The sequence below is a fragment of the Calliopsis andreniformis genome, unplaced genomic scaffold (genome assembly GCF_051401765.1).
Source record: "Calliopsis andreniformis isolate RMS-2024a unplaced genomic scaffold, iyCalAndr_principal scaffold0022, whole genome shotgun sequence".
NCBI lineage: Eukaryota > Metazoa > Arthropoda > Insecta > Hymenoptera > Andrenidae > Calliopsis > Calliopsis andreniformis.
In genome coordinates, this window is record NW_027480432.1 from 11504488 (window position 1) to 11529762 (window position 25275).

General features: G+C 36.4%; 2 protein-coding genes across 3 annotated transcripts in view; one reads left to right on the top strand and one right to left on the bottom strand.

Annotated features, from left to right (window-relative positions):
• Positions 1-25275, bottom strand: part of No66 (Bifunctional lysine-specific demethylase and histidyl-hydroxylase NO66) — a 54822-nt gene that overhangs the window by 21035 nt on the left and 8512 nt on the right. Inside the window, exon 5 of one of the 2 annotated variants that reach the window (XR_013003103.1) lies at positions 20846-21124. The exons of the other annotated variant lie outside the window; for it this stretch is intronic. The gene's annotated coding sequence lies outside the window, so the exon portion shown is untranslated. The remainder of the gene's footprint in view (positions 1-20845; positions 21125-25275) is intronic. 2 annotated transcript variants of the gene reach the window in all.
• On the top strand, positions 20186-21148 carry LOC143187192 (protein GVQW3-like). Its single transcript, XM_076391257.1, has 2 exons — positions 20186-20585; positions 21003-21148. The coding sequence occupies exons 1-2, from the start codon at positions 20186-20188 to the stop codon at positions 21146-21148; spliced, it is 546 nt and encodes a 181-aa protein (XP_076247372.1).

Genomic DNA, 25275 nt, shown 5'->3' on the forward strand with positions numbered 1-25275 from the left:
CAAATTCATAATTCTAATTCTTAGAGTGGGGAAAACGAGGACTTGCCCGAAGGACAAGGCTGTAAAGATGTCATTGAACAGTAAAATGGCAAGCATTCGCAGAGATGAAAAAGGAAATGTAATTATCGATGAAAATGGTTATATAACCTGCATTTGTGAAGGTATGAAAAATGTTATGAAAGTTTCATTACGTATCATTATTATCATTATTATTATTAACATAGACAAATGTTGACTATATTTTTAATCAAGTTTTTTAATAGTGATATTTGCGCATTGCTTATCAGGTCTTTTAATAATGATATTTGCACATCGCTTTTACAAGTTTTTGAAATAAAAACACCAATAGATTGTTACATGTTTACAGGAGGAGTTGAATTTTAAGTACTGTATGAAAGTATAGTTTAGAAAATAAACTCTCAACAATATTAAAGCTCCATATAATACCGTTGTAATTGTCTTCTTCAATTATTATCGGTGCAGGTGGTGGTAAAAGTACCATTTCCTCTTCATCTGAAGAATCGAAAATTTGACTCAGAATTAACTCTTGCAGCATTTTTGTTTTACAGCATTCTCTGCACCATTCTGTACTATAGCGTTTTCTTTCTCTCTGTGCACTGCACAGCTGCACTTGTCAGTTCATCTTTCTGCATTAGACTGAACTAGTGCAGACACTGCAGACATAAAGAACAAACTGCTAGTTTGCCAAGCATTGTCCAAGCGTGCTCGAAAATCTAGTTTTCCCAAAACTTAACTGAAATTTTGAAAAGCAATCTAATAATAATTTTTCTAAATGTTTTTTTATGCGATTTTCTGAACTACTAATTGTTCCAAAGAACAGTGACAGGACAAAGAATATTTACAATTTCTAAATACTGGACGGTGCTGCACCATACTACTCTGCGAAAGTCATAAATTGGTTAGATAGAGTTCTTCTCGATAAGTGGAAAGGTCGTGGTGGACCAATACCATAGCCACCAAGGTCGCCAAACCTCTCAGTCAGTTAAGTGAGTATTCAGAGTCATAAGAACACAAAACAGAGGAATATTTTGATTCCTTCTTATGTCTTCATTATTACTAATTACCCGGTAATTAAAGGAACTCTACACGGAAGGTAAGATTCAGCAAAGGACCTAGATGCAACCTTTCCAGTTCTGCACAGTAATGAGCAAGTGTTTTACGTAATATAAAATAGCATATAACTAAACAACATCTGAACTTCCCAGTAAACACAGGACATCTAAAGAGATATCGTCTTTTTATCTTCTTAAAGATGTCTTTAAGAGACTCTTGAACTGTTTCGATATCTTGACGATATCTTTAAAGAATGATATTTCGATGTCTTTAATAGTTTAATTTAATAATGTCTTTAACTTCGATAGTCAAGTTCTCTTTAATAAAGATATTTTTAAATGCATTGTTTTAAATACGGTCTTGAAACATACATCATCTGCATTTCTTTCGACATGTGACAAATATTTTTCAAGAGGTGTGCACAAATCTTTTTACATGCACTCATTTTATATAAAAATATACCTGAAATACATAATTCAGTACAAATTACAATCACAGTCATTATTAATATCGCAACACCCACGAAGTTTTAAAGCTGATACAAAACAAAGAATCATTGATGATGACAAAGTAACAAGCTCTACAAGCATTGGTTTTGATGTTTTCATCGAGTAATATTTACAATAATTTGTTCCTGAAGATGCTAAATGCTAAGGTTTAAAGCTTTTTAAAGATTTTTTTACATGAAATCTTGAAGATATCTTTAAGGTATCCCGTTTACTGGAGTTTTTCATTATTTTTGTATCTAGAACCTACTTTCCACAAGCGTTTCATTTTTTTGTTATCTTTTGCAGGATTTAAGCCACCATTTTACGCAAAACCGAATATTATATAACTAAAAAAAAAAGCGTTTTTGGATGTATGTGTTAAGAACATGTCTTCCGAAAATGTCTCATGTTCGGAGAAACTATATATACATATTCGCAGAGTCGTGAATCTTGTTGTGGGAATTACGGATCACACGGTAGCCGCCTAGCGGTGGCGGCGTTAATTAACTCACGAGAATGGCGGTACGGTGTTGGAGTGCACGCGAGTGAGTTCACGCCCTCTCTATATTATATTATGTACTATTATATGTACTATGTACTATGTCTATTGCCTTAAACTAATCTTATAGCCTATTATGAACACGTCGACTATCGCGTGAGTTGCATACGTCTCGCATAGGAGACCATAGGGAATTTTTCTATAGTCATACCGCCGATCACCAGCAAGGCCTCACTGAGAAGACAAGCACCAGTTGCGGGTGACGTTCCATCACTGACTGTACATTCCTCTTTGTCTACCAATACTCATATATGCTAACATTTATGTTACGTCTTAAAATCTATAGAAACTTAATCCTATTCTTACTTATATACTCCATAGTTGGTCAGGCCTTAATCTTTTTGTTTTGAATACCCTTTCTCTCGGTAAGGTTATTGAGTCTGGTCTACCCTTTACACACATTTTTCGACACATTCGAAGCTCTCTGGGTTTTTAGAGTGTAACCCATTCTGTTCCCTTCCTTTCAGCAGATATTATTTTGGGAGGTTTCGTTGATGGATGTTTGGGTGCCCATTGTCGTAACTAAGTTCGGTCAATATCTGTGTTGATGGTGCTGATGTATGTCGGTATTATTTCATTAACAGTTGTACGTTCTTTGGTACCGCACTTTGCTCTGCTGATTGCCGTTTTGTAGCCCACAATAGAGTGCTAGCTGGTTGCTAATCAATGTTGTGCGATGTTGGAACGGTTGACGGCGGTCAGATGGCAGATCGGCTGTTGTTTGAATAACGTTTGAGCGTGTTGTAACCAAGATAATCGATGGTTGATTGACGATTGTGATCAGTGCTGCATAGTCTGTGACGGTCGGCTGATAGAGACGGTCGGTGTTGTTGGTTTGCTGCTGGCTAAGCTATTTAGCCGGCTACTGTTGCTCGGTACTAATGACCGAAAATATTTGTTCGGCGTTGGTGGCGATTGACGTTAGCCGCCTAACGCTGCATGGCTAGCGGTTGCATTTTTGTTACTTTATCCGCTGCCACGTCTAATAGAGGCATGATCTTTGTCTCTGGTCGCTGTGGAGAAGGCCAGACTCTTGATAGTGGTCCCCTTTTGCCGAAGATCTACCTATCAACTGTACTTTGTCCATTGGTCCTTCTGTACACTGAATATTCTGTAAGTTCTAAGGCAACTTACTATTCTCTTTTTGAAAGTAGCGTGGCGTTCATCTCGCTCGGAAAGCACAGCTTAGTGTGAACCGTGTGGACTCTGGAAAAATACCATACTGAGATCGAAGCGTTCTCTTATCTTGTAAGGACCTGCAAATTTTTGTACTGGTTTTGCGTTGAAGTGGTATTACATGAACGAGAGCCGATACTTCTGCAGCATTATATCTTCGCTTATCTTCAACTGTTGCTTTCAACGACGCAGGTTGTATTATTTGCTCTGCTTTTCGAAGGCTTACGTCGTCGCCCGGTATACAAATTCTATGACGTCTTTCAGTCGGTCAAAGCATTCATTGTATACAGATCTCTGTTTCACCCTGTCCATCTTCCCAGTGCCCATCCAGTAGCCGCTCGGTGTTGTCAGCTTCTGCCCTTAGTTTAGAAAGGCTGATGTTAGTCCTGTCAAATAGTGTAGAACCATGTATACAAAAGCCAGTTCAGTAAGTCACGAACCCCTGGAGCAGTGATTTGATTTGCTTCCACGAATTACGCGATCATGGTTTTGATGATTTGATCTTCAACAGAACTGCGCTGCGAGGTATATGGTGATGTTTTCCAGTAGTTAATGGCATAACTTCGTAGGAACGTTATGAAGTTTCTAGTTTTAAATTGCTTTCCATTATCCGTGAAGATTTAACAGGCGCATCCGCGTTCTAGTACCATTGTTTTTCGGAAGCCCTTATGTTATTGCGGGAAGGGTTTCTTGGCGAAGTGGTTGTAGTTCGATCCACTTCGTGAATTTATTTTGCAATCACTAACAGTATGGTGTTAATTTTGCTGAAATGTGACAGCGGTCCCACCAGGTGTATGAGCACGACCTCTCACGGATTTGCGGTGGACGTTGCGATATATACTGGATGCGGCATAAGCATGTAGCTGTTATGAATCTATAAGGCTGACATGTTTGAAGAATAAACACCCGTGCTTCCTGAATAGCGACTGAGGTACTACTGGCACATTTTCTGGGTATGGACAGCATAAGTGTTGTAGGCAGTCAAGTTCAAAGAACAGTACTCAGGTAGCGCTGATACTATTACACTTGTACCAACTCTTCAGTAAGAAGTAGGAAATGCGTTTTTGCATTTTATGGCTTTTATAGTGTTCTTTTAAATTCTTTGTAATGAAAAAAAATAATTTCATTTTTCTTCTTCGAGACAACGTAGTGTGCAAATGTTTTTGGAGTTCTTTGTCTTATAGCTATCCAACTAGGATTTATCGTAAAATTTACGCGTTACTTGTTAGCAGCAACGTTGTTAGGTATACAGTGAATTCGGTACGATGAAAAAATAAGTACAAAAATGTGGTTAAGTATCGGAAGTTGTAAAAAAGAAGAGCGCATTCTTTCATAAGTAATTATCAGCTAAAGACTTAAACCTAAAGTAGAGCATTTGACGCAGTTTCTAACACGCTCTGTTTTCCCGTTCTAATGCTTATAATGTTTAATAATTTTAATAATTTCACGAGCATGTTTCAAGCTATGTGAACAAATACTCTCAATGAGGAGAACGTCGAATGCAACATACGGTATGAAGTACAAAAACAAAAAGAAAAATATACAAAAACATAGTTTCGTAACTGAATAATACATTCTTGCTTAGATTACCAAAAGCTGTGAAGTAGTTGCATCTGTGGCTCACTCAGATTGGCAAAAAGAACTACTATCCCAAAGCTGGCGCTGCAGTGCGTTCTAGGCATTTCATTTATATCAGATTGTTTAGAGAAAAATTCGATTGTGTCAAGTTGAAAAAGGATAGTGTGTCAACTTTGTTTATACCACAATACCATATATCTTGTGTATATAGCATTTACTAAATAACACTTCAACAACTTTTATGGAAATTATGACCAATTTTACATTTACTGTGGTTTTCGCCAATGCCAATATTTTCATCAAATATGAGCATGAAGTTGCATGTACATCTAGTATACTAGTATACAGATCTTTATTAGACAATATTTCAATCATTTGCGTGGAAATTATAAATAATTTTTCACTTAACACGTTCGTCGCCACGTCACCCATATCTGAATGTCGAGTATGCTTCCGCGGAGGCATTCCTGTTGAAAAGTTCATAGAATTTTCAGTTGGGCCCGACGAGAAACTCAACCGAATCGCGCTGGGCGACGAACGTGTTAATTATATACTACATGTAATTCCTGTAGATGAAAACGTTATCATAGAACATGAGCATAAAACTGTGTGTGTACAGGAATATTTGAACCTAACGGTCTCAATGAATTTACAAAAGAAACAGACGTAAGTCACATATACGATTCATATTCTTCATCATGTTAAAATTGATAAGTTTTCATACAGGGATATCGGATATAAGTGTACCAGTTAGTATGAACATTAATCCTCACGCACCGTAAATATAGCGCATATTGACCGTACCTATTCTAAGCTGGCTTCAAATCATACAAAGAAACTATTTTCTATCGACAGAGTTTTGCATAGTGTTTGCAATACGAACGTTAAATTCGAGTGTTAAAGCAACGAGTAAAACGCTTGTGGAAAACTGTGGTCTCTTTGAGAGACGTGGTATGCAAATTAGACGATAGGAATTTAATTGAGTAAGAATCTTTGCTATTTTAAAAAATTCTCCACTAAAAATATTTGTACGTTATATGCGGAATAAAAAAATAGAATGGTGTCTAGGAACTTGTATCCACTCAGTTTACGAGCTTTTTCATTATCATTTTCATTCACCAAAAACAAACGATTATGTAAGAAATATACTCATAATGGCAATACCATATGTAAATACGTTAAGAGTCTGATATTCAGAGATACTACCTTGGCGGTAGTATATAAAGGTAGTAAGTTATAAAGTGACTCGTATACTTAAATGTCATTTATTTGCTTTAGGGTCTTACGTTTAGCGTTCCTGTTGATACCCTAGTACTGGTACTGAATCAGGGAACACGAAAGAATTTTTTTACAGTATTGAATTACAAACTACAAAGAGATGCAGAAAAATTAAAAATAAAATAAATAAAAAAGGTTATCAAAGAGAAGAAAAGGTGTGACGACCACAGACATTGGCATTGAGTCTGCAGAAGTAAATGATGATCTGTCTGGAGCGACACTGGCTTTTGCCCTTTGTAAATAGCCAAAAAAGGCACTGTAATCAACAAAGCACTGGTTAAGGTGGCATTTCCTACATACGTTTGACACTTGCGACTTGCTCAAACCTGCGCTCAAACGCACACGACGGTTTTCGATATACGTATGATCTACTGCATGTTTTTTCATTGTCTTCGCAATATGTGCACTGGACGCAGATGCGAATCGTAGCGTCAGAAACGTATTGCAAATTCCGCCTTTCGGCTGAGTCAATAAAAAATAATCACAACACAATAAATTAGAAATATATAAAGAGGGATGCTTCGGGCTAGAATTTCATCGTGTAGAATTTAGGCCTTCCGTTCCTACCCCAGTCTCTACGTATCGGTTTCAAGAGGCACGGTTTAACCCGTAGCATTTTAAGTGTGATCGAGAATCGAGACGTCCTACTGTGGTTCCTGGTTTCGTAGATTTTCTTGTACCGAAAATCAGTAAACTTTTACGCGTAACATCTTAAAAACTATTTGAAAAAAAATGTATACACTAACGTTTGCTGAATTCGTCTTGAAACGTATTATCTTTTGATCAAACAAAAAATATATAATCCCATTTAAAAAACCAAACTTAACTTTCATATCTCTGTAAGCAATAATGATAAAAAAAATTGTTACGGCCAATAAATCAGCCCCCCTCTTGCCATTCAATTTTGTTGAGCAGAAAAAGAAGTATAATTCAAACATTCCGCCACTCTGCCATTCTGCCATGAAGATGGCGCAGGATGAGCACGGCGGAAGTAGCGTGAGCAGCGTGCGCGAATGCTGGAAGGTGCTGTACGGTCTCGAGCGCGAGTACCACGTTTTTTGTGTATGAGTGAATGTAAAAGAATAAATTATATTCTTTCGTTCAGTAAGTGGTGTGAGTTTAATACAACAACAAATTTCATATAAAAACTTTTTTCGTATCTTTACTAGGTTACCAAATAATCAACTGTCCAGGATTTCGTGGGCCATATACTGTATATATTATTGTTTTATTCTATATATTAGTTTTTTTTTTTCATTTCATTATTAGTATTTTAGTGTATTATTTCGTTTATATTTGTATTACTTTTGTGATATCATCTGTTTCATCGAAATGGATGAATCACCGAGTTCATCTAATGCTGTTTTTACAAGAAATCCAAAAGGAAAGGTAAGTTAGTTTTGTATTGTTCTAAGTATTATTTATTTTATGAAGGTTTGTAATTTCATTTTTGTATTTAAAAAAACTTTTACAGTTGGCTAGGTCTGGCCAGAGGAAAATGATCATCCCCTAGTAGCACAAAAATATTACTTATTAACAAATAACACTTCAAAAAAAACTCAAAGCCTGGGTTGTGCGGTGCTAGGTTATCGTTTATATTATCCGTTTAGTCGAAGGTAGTGATCTGTCATTTGTTTGGATTCTGTTATAATGATTTGCTAGTTTCGTATTTTTTTTCAAAGTTTATATATTTCTTTGTAAGTTATTATTTAAGTTCACGGTTTACTATTATTTATATTTTAGTTAATTTAGTTGCATTCCTTCTAAACTCTTCTAACCTCTTTAGATTACATTCACTAGTAAGGACTCTTATTGTACTAATATTGTTGTAATACAGTATATCACGTTTATTGTTTCACAATCTCTCTAGTTTTAATTAAGCGTAAATTATTATCTATATTTTAATTCGGTTAATATTCCTTTCCTGTTTCAGGTTTGAGTTTGCTTCTGTTAAATTATATTATATTTATCTTCCTGAGGGTTTTACTTTTAACTTGTTATCCATAGATAGTATGTATCTCATTCTTAGAGTACAACAGATTATCATATTGTAGTGTTTTCTCTTTCAGTCGTTTGTATTAGTCTTTCATCGTCCTGTTTTTTATTCAGTACTTCTGGACAGAAACTTTGGAATGCTTCCATTTATTTTGGTTATTATTTAATTCCACGGTTTACTATTATTTATATTTTAGTTAATTTAGTTGCATTGCTTCTAAACTCTTCTAACCCCATTAGATTACATTCACTAGGAAGGACTCTTATTGTACTAATATTGTTGTAATACAGTATATCACGTTTATTGTTTCACAATCTCTCTAGTTTTAATTAAGCGTAAATTATTATCTATATTTTAATTCGGTTAATATTCCTTTCCTGTTTCAGGTTTGGGTTCGCTTCTGTTAAATTATATTATATTTATCTTCCTGAGGGTTTTACTTTTAACTTGTTATCCACAGATGGTATGTATCTTATTCTTAGAGTACAACAGATTATCATATTGTAGTGTTTTCTCTTTCAGTCGTTTGTATTAGTCTTTCATCGCCCTGTCTTTTATTCAGTACTTCTGGACAGAAACTTTGGAAGGCGTTCCATTTATTATGGTCTTGGATAATTGCAACTGTCTTATCAGGCTCGCATTGTACATTAATTTCTAGACTCTGATTAATTTTTGCCTTTGATCTTTCCATTTCTTACAGTAAAGGACAGCGTGTTGCGCATCGTCTCGTGTTTGACAGCCGTACCAGAAGAGACCGGTTTGGCTTTTACCTATCTTTTTCCTATATGGGCTATAGTAACTATGACCTGTAAATATTTGCGTGGTATAAAAATCTAAATTCCCGTGCTTTCTTGTAACCCATTTCTCAATATCTTTAATCAGCCTTTTAGTCCAGATTCCTGTTTCAGATTAATTAATTTGATTTCTTTTTCCAGGTCTTGTTCATTTTCTCCTTTCCCTTGCGTAAGGCTAGATACGTAACATTCTTTTAATTTCGTATTAACTAATTCATCTGTGTGTGCTTCTTCGTAATAACGAGGTTTGTAACATCTTAATTTATTATCGTTCCTTGTTACTCTGGCTAAATTTTTAATTTTACTATTTCTAGCTTTATCTTTTTCTTTTATTTCATGAAGTTCTTTTCTTACTTTGATCTTTACCAAAATGGGTGGAAATCTTGCTAGTACACAGAAGGCGTTTAATGACTAATGATTAATTTAATTTTATTATAAGATTAATGATTTATTTTATTGATTGAAATAAATATTATTTTATATAATTATGGACCTTATCTAACTTTACTAGTTACTTCCTTATTAACCTTTGATGTAAGTTTATTTCTTATTATCTATTAAGTTCTATCGTATAAATTTCAAACTAACTTTCAATTTGTTGTTCGTTTGTATCTGAGTTTAAATTTATATTTATACTCTTATCCTAAGTTCCGTAAGCTAGATTTCTTATATATACAGGGAGTGAAAACGACGTTTCCTTATATCTAATCTGAAATCCGATAGCTCTAATATACTTATATAAGATAATTATATATTACATAATTATATATAGATATTAGATGATTATATATTTTACATATAAGTTCAACGTTTATCGTCAGAGACTAACCTAGCTTGCACTAGTACAAATAACACTTTAAAAAATTCTTTTAAGTGTCTTAGTTATCGCGAAAAAATATATCAGTACTATCGCTCACAAGTTTGTGCCACATATAACTATTTCTCCATCATTTCACCCTGAAAAATGAGGAACCTTTCACAGTAATGTCTTTCACTCGAGAGAGCCAAACAATGTCCCCACTTTCCATTGCATATGAACCTATCCTAGGATCGAAAAACTGCTAATTCATTCTGACATTTATGCTTCTGATGTCGAATTCGGCGAACCTAACTGTCCGATCCAGTTGAGCAATGTCTCAAATGGAAGCCTAGGTTGTCCGGAACGTAAATATAACCATTATGTTGCTTTCCATTGCATCCGAACCTATTCTAGGATCGAAAAATTGCAAATTCATTCTGATGTAAAACTACATCTGGGTGGATTTAACACTTAAGGGTTCATCATCGGTATCTGTTTGTATCTCGCTAATTGGTGCTTGATCCGTTTCTAATTCATTTTCAGATGTATTCTTGTTTTTATTTTTATAGGTACATGGTTCGTTATCCAGATTGGTTTCTGCTACGTTGGAGTGCTCAACTTATTGGATTAAGCTTAAAGACTCCTACTATATTATAGTTATTCTAACAAAAATGTTGTAGTTCCTTGAAAGAGGTGATTTAGGGGCTGATTTGAAACAACTTTTTCCTTAGCGAAAATGTTAGATGAGGCTTCGTTAACGAGTTATTAACAAAAAACATCAGCCAATGATAGCGCGAGTTTACCAGCCGAGCGACCGCGGTAGTGTTGGGTACGCGCTAAGCGCTACGGTTATACTCCAAACAAGAAAGTCAGCATGCATCGAAAGAAATAGAATAGATAGTATGAAAACTGAAAACGACATAACAAATAATACAGAGTCTTTTTCTGTTAGGTCCAATGACATAGTTGCCACGGTGGTCTTTGACGTCACTCCTTAGGCTTTTTTGTGGGGGTATGTAAAGCAAAAGGTTTACAGGGTCGATATTGAAAGAATGCATAATGTCTTCGATGAAATTAAACTGGAGGGAGTGTGAGCTGATGTACACGATTCATTACTAAGATTTCAAAAGTGTATTGATATTGATAGGAGATGTATTCGAACGCTTGTTATGAACAATAATTAGTGTGGAAGTTAATTAATTGTTCGGTTCATATAATGGAGGTGTATTTCGCAGCAATACCATCAGTAGTATACGAATGTGTATGTTCACCAACACGTACTTCTCGCGTCCGAACTCGCATGTGTTGTCGCATGTGACTGGGATTTGAACAGCGCGCCCCGGAAGTCCGACACCTGAATTTCAACCACCGATATCTCAAAAACGAAGCTCCAGAGTGCAAAATGGTACAGAACTTTTCGATTTCTATTTGCATGAAGAGTTTGCATGAAGAGTATGCATGTTTCGGCTTGTCCCATAGTTTAGGACACCCTGTAGAATTGTTGTAGAAGCTGAAAAGCAAATTCAATTCTATACAAAGAATTTTAAAAAACACAGATCAACTAATATTGGACTATCTATTTTATAGTCAGTAAAACGTAAATTTGCGTTGGATAATACTCTATTTGCGAATCTTGAGTGCGAAAATATAGATATTTTTGAAAGGCCACATAGATTAGTATTAATTTCATCAATTTGTACAAAATATATAGATATACGATTGTATGCGTATGGAAATATTCTAATTCAAGAAATTTTATTACCATCTAGAAAAAGACACCAATTAACAAAAAGCATTTTATTCGCACATGTATTCTTGTTTCTATATTTTTCTATTCTTATGATAAAACTTTTTCACTCTGTTAAATGTATTGTACTTTAATTTTTTGTATAATTCCATATAGTTTCACAAAAATCGTACAGGGTGTACCAAAAAAATGTACACACACTTTGAATAACTAATTCTTTTTTACGCGAAATCAATTTAAAATACTGGCTAGTCAGAGACTAAACTTTGAACAACGAAAATTTGTCCTGAAAAGCTACTGGAACTGTAAAAACATAACTGAAATGCAGACAGTTTCGCCATTCACAGTGTGTATACATCTGTTGGGACACGTACTACACACGTGCTAGAGAGATTGTGAAACAATAAACGTGATATATTGTATTACAACAATATTAGTACAATAAGAGTCCTTACTAGTGAATGTAATCTAAAGGGGTTAGAAGAGTTTAGAAGTAATGCAACTAAATTAACTAAAATATAAATAACAGTAAACCGTGAAATTAAATAATAACTTCCAAAAAAATACATAAACTTAGAAGACACTTAGAAGCTAAAAACCATAACGAAACTAGCAAATCATTATAACAGAACCCAAATGACAGATCACTACCATCGACTAAACGGATAATAGAAACGAAAACCTAACACGAATCAAAATATAAGAGTAAGGAAATATTAATGGAAGAGTAAACGACAAGCTTTAAGACAAATTCTAATTCAGGAAGAAAACTACATAATGTAATAGAAACAAGAAGTGCACTAACAGAACTAAAACACTGAAGTGAAGAAAAAAGATCCAAGAAAAGTCACATGGGGCGAAGAATTGAGGAAACCTAGTACTAACTACCCATCTGACCAGGGAAGTTAGAAGAGGATCCCGTGGAGGTTTTAGTGAGTGAGAGCTCCACACCACCCTGGGAGCCTCAACAGGGTGTGCGGTAGGACATTCCTCCACGTGATTTACAAAAGAAAAGTGCTACAATGCGTTACAAGTTAACATCGGTGGACTGGGTTGTAAATTGTTCGTTAAGACGAACAAACCTGAACTGATCGATTGTACGCGTGAGGAGGTGCTCGAGTACGTTTCTCGATGAAATCAAGAAGGAGAAATAGAAACTTTCATTAGAAGAAAGACTGCATCCAGAACGACTGATATTATAGAACGGTAACATAATCAAACACGATTCTCTATACCAGTGGTAGCAGCAAGATATTTTCTTCCCATAACCGCTACACAAGTAACTTTCACCGCGTATATGCAGTGTTGTTTCGTCGTGTATTGTCTTTTGTATTTTGTTTATTGTGTGGGATTAGTATAGCGGGTATTAGACGTATTTTGATGTATCGCGTTTCGGTTTAAGGGGACATCACCAGTTAGGGAATTGTACCTTTGTGATAATAGATAGTGGATTCGCTAAAAAATACAAAAATAGGTTTAAGCGTTACTGGTATGACGTTGACGAAAGTTTTAAGGTTTGGCTAGATGAAGTTCCTTCAGACAACTCCAAGCTTTTCTGTAAAACTTGCAAGAAGATCTTCGATTGTGGGCTTTCAGAAATACGTAAGCACTCAGTTAGGCAGGTGCATATTCAAAATATGCAGAAAATGTTAAATAACATTGAAGATCCTGCATCAGAAAGCCAAACCGACTTTGAGGGAAGTACTTCTTCATTTACGCTCGGCGAAAAAATTAAAATTGCTGAAATTAGATACGCGGCCTTTTTCGACGAGCATAATATCGCATTATCGGTCGCGTCTGATTTTCTTCTGCTTATGCAGGATATAGCCAAAGAACTGGACGTGTTGCAGGGCATGAAAGTTGGTCGCACAAAGTGCAGACAAATTATAAATAACGTGTTATCCGTTCGCGAAACGGAACGCATTAACGACAATGTACGACATACAAAATTTTCTGTTTATGACGAAGAAACCTGACGAAGAATTCTGTTTATGAAAAAGAAATGATAAGAGACTGTCATTAGCGGTGAGATATGTCGAGCCAGACAGAATTATTGCAGCTAATTCATCTGGATGCCAGTGACTGTTCAGCGGAAAAGATTTTCAAGTCCTTTGAAAATCAGTTGCCGAGAAAGCAAATTCTACTGAGAAACATCGCGGCCTTTAGCAGTGACAACGCGTTCGTTATGACAGGTAGATATTCTTCTTTCAAGTCAAAGCTACTTGAGAAAAATCCTAATGTCGTTACACTGCCGTGTGTTTGCCATTCTGTAGCCTTGGCGGCAAGTACTGCTTGTGCTACACTTCCTGAGGAATGTGACGAATTACTTCGGGGTGTAGTATCTTTTATAAATAGCAGTCCCAAACGAGCTGCAATTTTTCGTCAGCTTTATGAGAGTCATGAAAACTCTCCCTTGAAATTGATCAAATTATCTGAGACACGGTGGCTTGTCAGACACCAGTGTGTTCGAAGATTTTTGCTCATCTGGGACGATTTAGTCCGATTTTTTTCCGAACAGGCGTTTTCAGAAAAGTCCGAAGCCGCTAAAAAATTCCTCTCATTGCTTAGCAGATACGACTTAAAAGCATATTTTTACTTCTTAGATTTTGTTCTAAATGTATTGAACGGTTTCAATGCCTCCTTCCAAAGTAGGAAAACAATGGTTCAAGAGTTGCAGCTCTCTTCAGCAAGGCTGCTTCAATTCTTCTTGCACAGGTTTCTGCAACCTCTGCTTTTACAACACCTTCATTTAGTGAGGCAGGTAGATTTCTCATCAAAATCCAACCAAGTTTGACTAAATCAAGTGGATCTTGGTACTCAATGCGCAGAATTTTTGGAAGAGGCATTTAATAATAACGGTTTATCGGAAGTTGAGGTGCAGTCCTTCCGCAAAAATTGCTTACAGTTTTATATCACTGTAAGCAATGAAATTAGAAATCGTCTTCCTCATGACGATATTCTTCTAATGCAGTTGACGGTTTTTAAACCGATCAATGCTTTCTCCAATAGCGACAGATTTATAACTTTTTGGAATCTTGTAGCTGTCGCTCATAAATTCGGAAATTTTAAGACCGCGGAATTCCAAAAGAATGGAATTTTTTGTATTGCGGCACTTCTCAATCCCAAAAAGACGCGTGGGCCAAAATGTCTTTCGACGATACGTAGATAGACATCTGTAAACAAGAAACCCCGTTTAAAGATCTTCTTTTTCCAACTCTCAAATCTTTATTAAATATCATCAGATGTCTTCCACACTCGAATGCTGAGCCCGAAAGGATATTTTTGATGCTCCCCGACAAAAATATTTGTTTTAAATGTAAAAAACGCAATAAAATGGGTTCTATCTTATTAAATTCAATCTGTGTGGTGCGGACAGCCCTGAAAGGTAGAAATGAAACTAGCCGCACCATGCCTGTCGATGACAGACATATAGAATTAATGTCGGGGGAGCATTTATACGAAAGTTCGTCGCGTGAACAAAACTTTAAACAGTTGACGTTGCACGCGTTTGCGAACTTCTAAATATTCTTTTAAATTCTTGTATATATTAGCGAGTAAATTTTGAAATTATCACGTAAATGCAATGATCTATTCGAAAAGTACGATGCTGCGCGATTCGCGATCGCGTTTCTTTTGTTTCACGTGGTGAAGCACCCAGTGGGGTGATCGCACTACGTGACAGTTAACGGTTAGATCAGATCGATGGCTAATCGTTGCGTGTTTTGTGATTCGTGACATTTGTTGTGTGTTGTATTAGGTAAGTAAAACTTTTTACACAGACTAATTTTGTAGTTTCCCTTTAATTCCCCCTTTCCGCGAATTAGAGCTTACTTTTCTTGCTTGTGTATATAGCTTGTATATTTCTACTATTTCATGCTTTTTGCGGTGAGATGGATACGTTCGAGAAACCTAGTGGAAGCAATTCACGTGTTTTCCGTGGTTTGTCGACCGTTAAAAGGCATACGGAATCTGCGAGACGTAAATACTTTTTGTCGAAAAAAAGTTCGCGAATATGTATGGATGTTAAGGACTCGAGAAAAAAGACTTTTATGCCTCAATGGCTTGATATCGAAGATTTCAAGCCTTGGTTGCATAAAGTCCTCGAGGATCCTTTTTCGTGTTTTTGTTCGGTTTGCAATAAATCATTTGCTTGCGGTATATCGCAAATTAGACGTCATGCCGATTCTAAATGCCACATCAAAAACTGTAAAAATAATGGAATATATGTGAGGTCAAGTAACGATATCAGTACGCAATCTGAAGAATCACCTTTGTCATTTCTTGATCGAAAGAAATCTGCGGAGATTCGTTTTGCGGCCCTCATCGCCGACAGAAATATTTCGCATCAATCGGCAGAAGCGATTCTTCAGTTTTTCCAAGACGTCGGGAAAGATCCCGATGTTTTGGAAAAAATGACGTTCGGTCGAACAAAGTGTAGTAGCATTATATCGAACGTTCTGTGTCCTCGAGAAACAGAACGTCTTAGTAGTATTTTACAGAACAATAAATTCTCAGTATTTATAGATGAAACTTCAGACATTACGAATGAAAAGTGGATGACGTTTCTTGTTCGGTATGTCGATCCCCAGACTATGGATATTCGAACGGAATTAGTCGAATTGATGAATCTCGACGCGAAGGATTGTAGCGCGGAAAAATTATTTAGCACATTCAAGCATGCTATGTGGAAAAGACAAATTCCGTTCGAAAACATTGTCGCCCTATCTTGTGACAACGCACCTGTCATGATAGGACGACACTCGTCATTTAAGACTAACCTTGCACAAATTCGCGGTAATTCGTTTTTTACCATGCCGTGTGTATGTTATTCCTCGGCATTGGTAGTGCGTGCAGCATGTGCTACCATTCCCGAGGTCTGCGAAGAACTTCTTCGCAAAGTCGCGACGTTTATTTATAGTAGTCCCAAACGTTCGGCCATTTTTCGCGATTTTCAACAATGTTTCCAAAATTCCGACCGCAAAATTTTAAAGTTGTGTACTACGTGATGGCTGTCACATCATTCATCCGTAGTTACACTTCTAGAAAATTGGGACAATGTGTTACATTTTTTGCAAGAGTTAGTCTTAAATGAAAAATCAAAGTCTGGAGAATATCTGTTGATCTCAATGCGAAATCCAGAAGCGAAAGCATATCTGCTTTTTTTAAAATATGTTCTCGAGTTTTTTAATAATTTTAATTTATTTTTTCAAGCTCGAGAAACAAGAATTCATTTGCTTCAAAAGACTGCGGAAACTCTTTTGTATAATATAGCAAGTAATTTTTTAAAACCCGCACTTTTGAAGCACATGGGTTTAGCAAAATTAATAGATTTTTCGCGAGGCGATAATCAGATCGCACTTCATCACGTTAATGTAGGTCCGGATTGTGATAACTTCCTCCGCGGGTTGATCGAGGAAGGCAAACCCGATATCGTCGAAACCGTTCGTACAGTTTGTTTAAAATTTTACGTCGTGGCTGCTAATGAAATTCGTGATCGATTACCAATCGATGACGAATTTCTTAGCAAACTTTATGTTTTTAGTCCTCATTCAGCTTTAGATTTTACTAGCAGAGACACTTCCTTCAGAAGTGTTCTCTTTATTGCACAAAAGTTCGGCGGTTTCGACGAAAACGGTTTGCAAAAAGAATGGTCAGAATTGCATCTGGACTTCGCAAATGAGGGTCAGCAAAAATTTGTAAATATGGATTTTGACAATTTCTGGAAAACGATTATGTTAACCCCAAATGATCAAGGCTGTAGTAAATATCCATGTTTATGTAGATTAGTTAATTCAATTAGATTGCTCCCCAATTCGAATACCGATGTTGAGAGATCGTTTTTCACGTCGCCGGACATAAAGACTAAGAAACGGAATAAACTTTATTCGACTTTCGTCAATGTCCTTTGCGTAGCGACATTGGCAGTAAGGGCAAAGGGAAACATTCCTCAGTCTATGGAAACTGTGAGTTACCATTTTCTACACCATGTATGTAACCATCTCCTTTTTTCGCCTAATGCGCTCCTTTTCTACGATAGCTACTCTACTCATGTATAACCCTCTTTATTGCGTTCGTAATATTTAGTTAATTGCAATTGACTTCAACTATTAGTTTTATATATTTTTTCCATTATACGTATTGTAGAATTTTAAGGCATACACGCGAACTTAGTTTCACACCTTTTATAATATTTCATAATTACGATTAATTTAAGTCATTATACGGAGTTGAAGTCGTGTTTTAGTTCTCCCGGTATCGCTGCACGGCACTATATGGCGCATAGCAACTACAGTTGACTATACAGTGCGGGAATTACTGGAATTGGCGGAATTTAACGTCAGCTGGCGCTAGTGGGAAATTACTGAAATTGGAGCAGTTGAGAAGCCCGAATGATTTGTAGAGATCAGCCCAGAGGAGCATCAGCAACTAATAAGAAAAATATTAAGGATCAACGTGGAATCATCATAGGGGAAATCGTCGTGGGATCGTGGGAATAAAAGGACGCGGACTTTAACAACAGGTTTGTTTAATTAAAACTTGTATTCAATCATGTAAGTTATGATCTCCCCAAAAAACCTTAATATATCGTGTGCCGGAATTTCGGGTAAGCAAAATTTTCGAAGTAGCTCTAACAAGTATCGCTTTTAATTCTATTGTTGCCGCTACAGTATACCTTTCACAAAAACTATTTTTAATACTACTGTATTATATACCCCTGTATTTTAACTCAAACAAAAAAAGATCAAATTAATCACACCTTGTATATACTTGGTGTATAAATGGAGCATAAAAAGTGTGAGGTTCGAGACTGCACTCTGGGAATCCTAAAGCGTAGAGCTTTCCCTAACAAGGTCAACGATCATCAGCGTTGGCTACAATGGATTAGCGCATGCGGTAATGTATTAACGATAGCGACGAGGGAAACACAACTGTCTCAAATGGACAAGAAGAATTACAACGTAATTGTCTCGTTGTTTTCATCAACTGCAAAATACATCTAAATCCTGGAATTTGTGATACTGTCTTCAACAATATCGAAAAATTAGTTCAAAATTTTGAAAATTATCAGGACAAGTATTGCGTGTTACTATTTGACGAAATGAATCTTAGTCCTGGGCTTCACTACAACGTAAAAGCCGATCTTGTAGAAGGCTTAGTTGATTTTGGTTTTTGCAGAAAAGATGAAATTGCTGATCCATGTTCAGGTTGTCATGTTAAAAGGAATACATGGAGAGAAACCGTGGAAACAAACAGTGTTGTATTCTTTTTGTACGGGGACCGCTTCATGGGAATCGATTGCATGTACATTCAAGTCCATAGTTCGGAAATGCAATGACATCGGTTTAGTAGTGGTCGCTTCGGTATGTGATCAAGGGACACGAAAAGGAACTGCGACTCGACTGCCTACGATGGACTGATAGTGGTTCACAATCAGAAAATAGTACCACTGTTTGATCCACCTCATTTGTTAAAATGTCTACGTAATAATTTATTAACAAAGGATCTGCGTTATTTCGCAGATGATGGCACAGAGAAAGTTGCAAAATGGTCCCACATTGAAGATGCCTACTACATTGATCATAGTAGAGCTGCATTTGGGAATTTAGATAAGGTCACAGAACATCATGTAGTTTCGAACAAAATTAAAAAAATGAAAGTTCGGTATTGCACACAGGTTTTTTCCTACTCAGTAGCTACCGTAATAGATCTTATGAGCATTTCCCAAACGGAAAGTGCTTATAAATTTAGGAGGATGCCGACAGAAGCAACAGCCACCGCCGAACTTTTATTAATGTTGAACACTATATTTGATAGTGTTAATAGTTGGACTATTAACATGTTCGGTGGAGCCGTTAAGACTCCAACGAGTAGGGATGCTATCCCTATCCTCGCTCAGGAGATTGAACAACCTTGTCCTTCTCAATATCGTCAATCACCCGCGCGGAAAGCTTTCCAGCGAAAAAGGGTTGATAGTTTGAGACGCGAAAGAGGCGCCATTCTCGACCAAGAGTTAGCAAAAGCATTACGGGAGCGCCTTGTACCAGGTGTGAAGAACGAACAGACTGCCGCTGAACGCTTAGAAGCCATCCACAGACTCAAAGCAATTTCATTATGTATTACAACACGAAGTATTGGATTTGGCTCAGCTTCTATTTTCTTGGCAATGATTGGTTTACGCAATATACCAGCGCGTGGTAATATCTATCAAATGTATAGAGTTTCTTTAGCTATGTTTGAGGCAAAATTACAGTTCTGTCAACGCGGCAAGACAATGATAACGTTATCACATAATCGTTATCATAAGTTTGAAAACTCAAGCGATTTCATTCAACTGTGGAGATGAAAAGTTGTGTTCCCTGATCAGATCAGTAGATCTATCAATGCTGTCGGGAGTGTGAAAGTTTACGATACTACATATTATCCGAGGTTCGCCGCTAATAGACATCATGAAGATAGAAATTTTATTCCACAGTCAGAACATGTGACATACGAGGTGTGTTCAAAAAGTATCGCGAATTTTGAATTTTCGCGGGTTACGTATATTCGAATTTCGATCTTTTTGTGGCTTTATGTTGGTACTCATGTCTCTCACTTATGCCGACAAGCTCGGCCATTTTGAATGTTCACTTAATTGTTGACAGCTGCTTTGCTTGCACGTGTTTTGGATCGTCTTCGATTTTTACCTATTAAAAAAAATGGATCAAAGAACCTGTATCAAATTTTGTGTGAAAAACGAAATTAAGTGCGCGGATGCATTCCGAATGTTGACTGTGGCATACGGAGAAGCTACCTTGGACCGAAGCAACGTTTATCGGTGGTACAAAATGTTCTCAGAAGGCCGAGAAGATGTGAACGACGAAGAGCGTGCCGGACGCCCGAGCACTTCAACAACAGACGAAAAAATTAATGAAGTGGAGAAAATGATATTGGCCAATCGTCGAATCACCGTTAGAGAAGTTGCTGAGGATCTAAACATATCGATTGGCTCGTGCCATTCGATTTTTATCAATGATTTGGGCATGAGACGGGTCGCCGCGAAATTCGTACCAAAATTGCTCAATTGCGACCAAAAACAGCATCGCATGAACATTGCTAATGAGATGTTGGACTCTGTCCGCGACGACCCAAATTTGCTCCAGAGGGTCATAACTGGTGACGAATCGTGGGTTTATGGTTATGACGTGGAAACCAAAGCTCAATCATCTCAATGGAAGCTGCCGCACGAACCAAGACCGAAAAAAACGCACCAAGTTCGGTCGAATGTGAAAGTTTTGCTGACAGTTTTCTTCGATTGCAGGGGCGTGGTGCATCATGAGTTCTTGCCACAGGGTAGAACGGTCAATAAGGAATATTACCTGCAAGTTATGCGCAATTTGCGCGAAGCAATCCGCCAGAAACGCCCGGATTTGTGGAAGAACAAAAATTGGCTTTTGCACCACGATAACGCCCCTGCTCACACATCGTTGCTTGTGCGCGACTTTTTGGCCAAAAACAACACACTAATGATGCCGCAGCCACCGTATTCCCCAGATCTGGCCCCCTGTGACTTTTTCTTGTTCCCTAAACTGAAGAGGCCCATGAAAGGACGACGTTACGCTACGCTTGACGAGATAAAGACGGCATCGAAGGAGGAGCTGAAAAAGATAAAAAAAAAATGATTTTTTGAAGTGCTTCGAAGATTGGAAAAACCGTTGGCACAAGTGTATAATATCTCATGGGGATTACTTTGAAGGGGACAAAATAGGTATTCATGAATAAATAAATAATTTTTGAAAAAACACAAAATTCGCGATACTTTTTGAACACACCTCGTATAGTAGAAAAATGCTACCCTCTTTGACTGCAAGAGAACAAGTGGAAAGATTGCCGGTTATTATTTCATGTGAACAAAAAGAAAAACTCTTGGGAGTTCCTGTAGTAAAAGGTACTGGTAAAGGAAGAAGCTGCATCAATATTCCATATATTAGAAGATTGGGAACTAGTAGATAAGGTACAAGCTATCTGTTGCGGCACAACGTCGACAAATATGGGACGATTTCAAGGTGTCTGTGTTATTTTAGAGCAGATGGTTGGGCGAGATTTATTATACTTTCCATGTCGTCAAAAAATGTATAAATCTTCAGCGCCTGAAATGTCCCTATTTAAAAAATTTCAGAAAGCTTAGCCAAAAATTAACCATTCGAATTTTCAATCATCTGTAGCAGATATTTATGTTCGCAAAAAGCTCCAGGAGGTACAATTAAAATTGGACTTCTGCTGGAATACTCTTCAACAGAAGCAACCAAGAGGTGATTATGTAGAGCTTCTCGAACTCATGATTATTTTCCTTGGCGGAACTTGTCCGAGAGGAAATTATTTTCATATTCCTGAAGCTTTTCACCATGCCAGATGGATGGCTAAAGCAATATACGCATTAAAAATATATTTATTCCGTGAAGAATTTTTATTAACTGGCGACGAACTGTTAGGCATTAAGGATTTATGTTTATTTATGGCCAATTTATATACTGAAGCATGGTTTAATGCACCCATTCCGGCACTAGCTCCAAATCAAGATTTACGACTCTTACAACAATTGTACGACTACACAAAAAATGATGAAAGCGTGGGTCGAATAGGACTACAAAAATTTGGAGACCATTTGTGGTACATAACGCCAGAACCTGCGGCATTGTCATTTTTTGACGAAAGTCTATCTTTCGAAAAGAAGAAGGCAATGGTTGAGAATTTAAAAAATGATAGAGGAGAAATATCATTCAAACGAGTTGTTCTGAAGGATATGGATAATTATATGAATCTCAGTATAGAACACTTAATTTCAGCAGAAAGTCGAAATTTGTTTACTAGATCTAATATTTCTACGGACTTTCTACAAACAGACCAGTCGAACTGGGAAAACGAGTCGTATAGAGCAGCACTAGAAGTTGTTAGAAATTTGAAAATAGTCAACGACATTGCGGAACGGGGCGTGAAATTAATATCGGAATACAATGATCTACTAACAAAAAACGAAGAACACAAACAAAATGTATTGCAAATATTAGAAGAGTACCGACAATGTTACCCGGATGCAACGAAATCTGGTTTACTAAAAGACTTTTGTTAAATATGTATTATTTTAAGTTGTATTAAGTGATTTTTCTATGTACTCTTTTCTGTATGCATCTATAAATTAAGTTTTAATGCATATATTACGTATTTCATATAAGTTTTATTGATAACTATACAAATAATAAGATTTTTGTAAATAAATATTATAGATTATGACACACCTAGCTGTGTGAAGTGGCTTAGAGTCTGCGTCATGTCCTAACTTTGGAAATAAAATTCAAAAATTTCATAAACTTTTTGGAAATAATATCTAAATATTATTATTATACATGTAATAAATGTTATCTTTACTAAAAAATACTCATCAATACTTCTAAAATAGCGAAAAACTAGTATGTTCAAAATTTAGGTGAAATCATTAAAAACTCAAAATTTTAACTCAAATACGGCACGCGTTCCCTCTGTACGATCACTTTGAAATTTTGCACATGTCATTTTCTTGCCAAGTCTTATAATTTAAGGGGGTAAGACCGGGAAAAAATTTTTATAAATTTTTTGACTCTTATAACTAAGGACCACCCTAATGTACATACCTATGTTGTGCATTTTCACTTCTAATTTGTTATTTTTATTACATTTGTATAATTTAAGAGCTAAATCAAGGCAGGTGCAGACGTAATTTAATAGGTTTTCAGTGCAATTTTAACAAATTTTCACAATTTTAACGAAAAACTTTTAAATTGCGTTTCTCAGGTACCCTGGTTTGCCTCACTATTAGTTATTTTTATTTAAAATACTCAGTGCGTATACATATATACACTCATACGTGTTTGTTCACACATTCACACATTTTAATTTTCCCCGAAACGGTACTCGGTGTTACAAACGTTACTTCAAATTTTAACATGGGGGTCATTTCCACGCCAAAAGAATCACTTTTTGACCTTGATGTCAGGGATTCTATTCAAAATTGAGTATGATGTAGTCCACATAAAATTATGGGGAGTTAAGTCATCATTTTGCTGTTCTCACTTTGTTTTTTAAAATATAAGTGGTCAAAGTTTTCAGTTGTTGCCTGTTTCCGTGAAACGGGGGTATAGGTAGGAATTTTTATCTCGGGAACTATTTGTCACATTGAGTTGATTGGAAACCTTTTTGTAATATGTAAAACTATAAACAAACTTTTCTTTTGAAAATTTCCCTTCGAGGATCGAGGGTTGGGGAAAACAAAGTAGAAGAAGAAGAAGAAGAAAAAGAAGAAGAAGAAATATATCTCTTAAACTTAGGCCTACAAAACAAGTTATTGCCGAAAATGGAACTCGTAAAACTAACTCTGCAGTGAGCTGTTACAGATAGCGGTACGCGGCTGCTTCAAGTAAGCGACCCTGCTGAATTGTAAAAACAAACGAAGGGTGGTTTTATATTCTCTCTTATACGTATTTAAACATGAGCTGTATCCAAAAAGTCTTTTGGCACATAATGTTTTCCTTCAATACCCTCTTTTCAATTTATTGCCAGCTAGGTAGATATTTTCAAAATATAAAAGCAATACAGGCGTCAGCACAATTACACGTATTTTCCAGGTATAACTAACTTGATAGTGGGGAGTTGTCTAATTCTTTAAGCTTTTAGTCTGCGAAAGATTTCCCAGTTGTGCACTTCTTATTCTTATCGTAAAGTAGTGAGTGAGTTTTCGGAGACAATGCGTCAGTGGTATTGTAATCCTTTTAATCGAATGGGACGTAACCGTTGTACAAAAAGACTTCGAAAGGTGTCGTCGGAAATGCTTTCGGTTTGTACACTAAAGTTCAAGGAATATGGTTTTTTTTTAAAATTTAATTTTTTACCCCCGATCCTCGAAGGAAAATTTGCAAAAGACAAGTTTGTTTATAATTTTCCATATTACAACAAGAATTTCCAATGAAAAAAGAATCAACTCAATACGACAAATAGTTCCCAATATAAAAATTCCTAAGTACATCCTGGTTTCACGAAAATAAGCAAAATACCGATAACCTTGCCAAAATAAGCCGAAAACCTTGACGGCCTGTATCTTGTAAACAAATTCAAGAATAGCAAAATGACGACTCAACTCCTCACGACTTCACGTGGACCACACCACACTCAATCCTAAACAAAATCCCTGACATCAAGGTCAAAAGGTGATCGATTTGGTATGGAATGACCTATGGGAGTTTGGCCTCCCTGACCGTGATTCTCTCTGTTTGTGAAACAGCTCTCGCTGCGCTTCGTTTGAGGCAGTTCGCCAGACAGGGCATTTGGCGCAGAGAAAAGGCTATTTCGTTTCCGTATATAAAAAATTCTATGATCACAAATTTCAATAACGGTAACATTGTGATTCTATAATATTAAATAAGAATCGAGCTAATCACTTCCACGATTCCTAACACATTCAACTTTTTAAGATCTCCCCCCATTCATAGGTCGTTAGTTTTGGCATGAATTAAACGACACTTTATCTTATAGACCGTACTTTCCCTGAAATACAATTTGTTTTCGAAATATTTAATGTCTATGAAGGCAAAATAACACATTGGTGAAATGATGGTTTTCAAGCTTTGGGGGATTGTTTCATCCCTTAAAATTGAGATTAGGCAATGATAAAAAAGTATGTATCTCTTAAAAATAAAAATGAAATAAATAAATAAGTAAATAACGAGAAATTACCTGATATCTTTACTTTATGTTACGTTATGATTTTTTTTATTTTGTC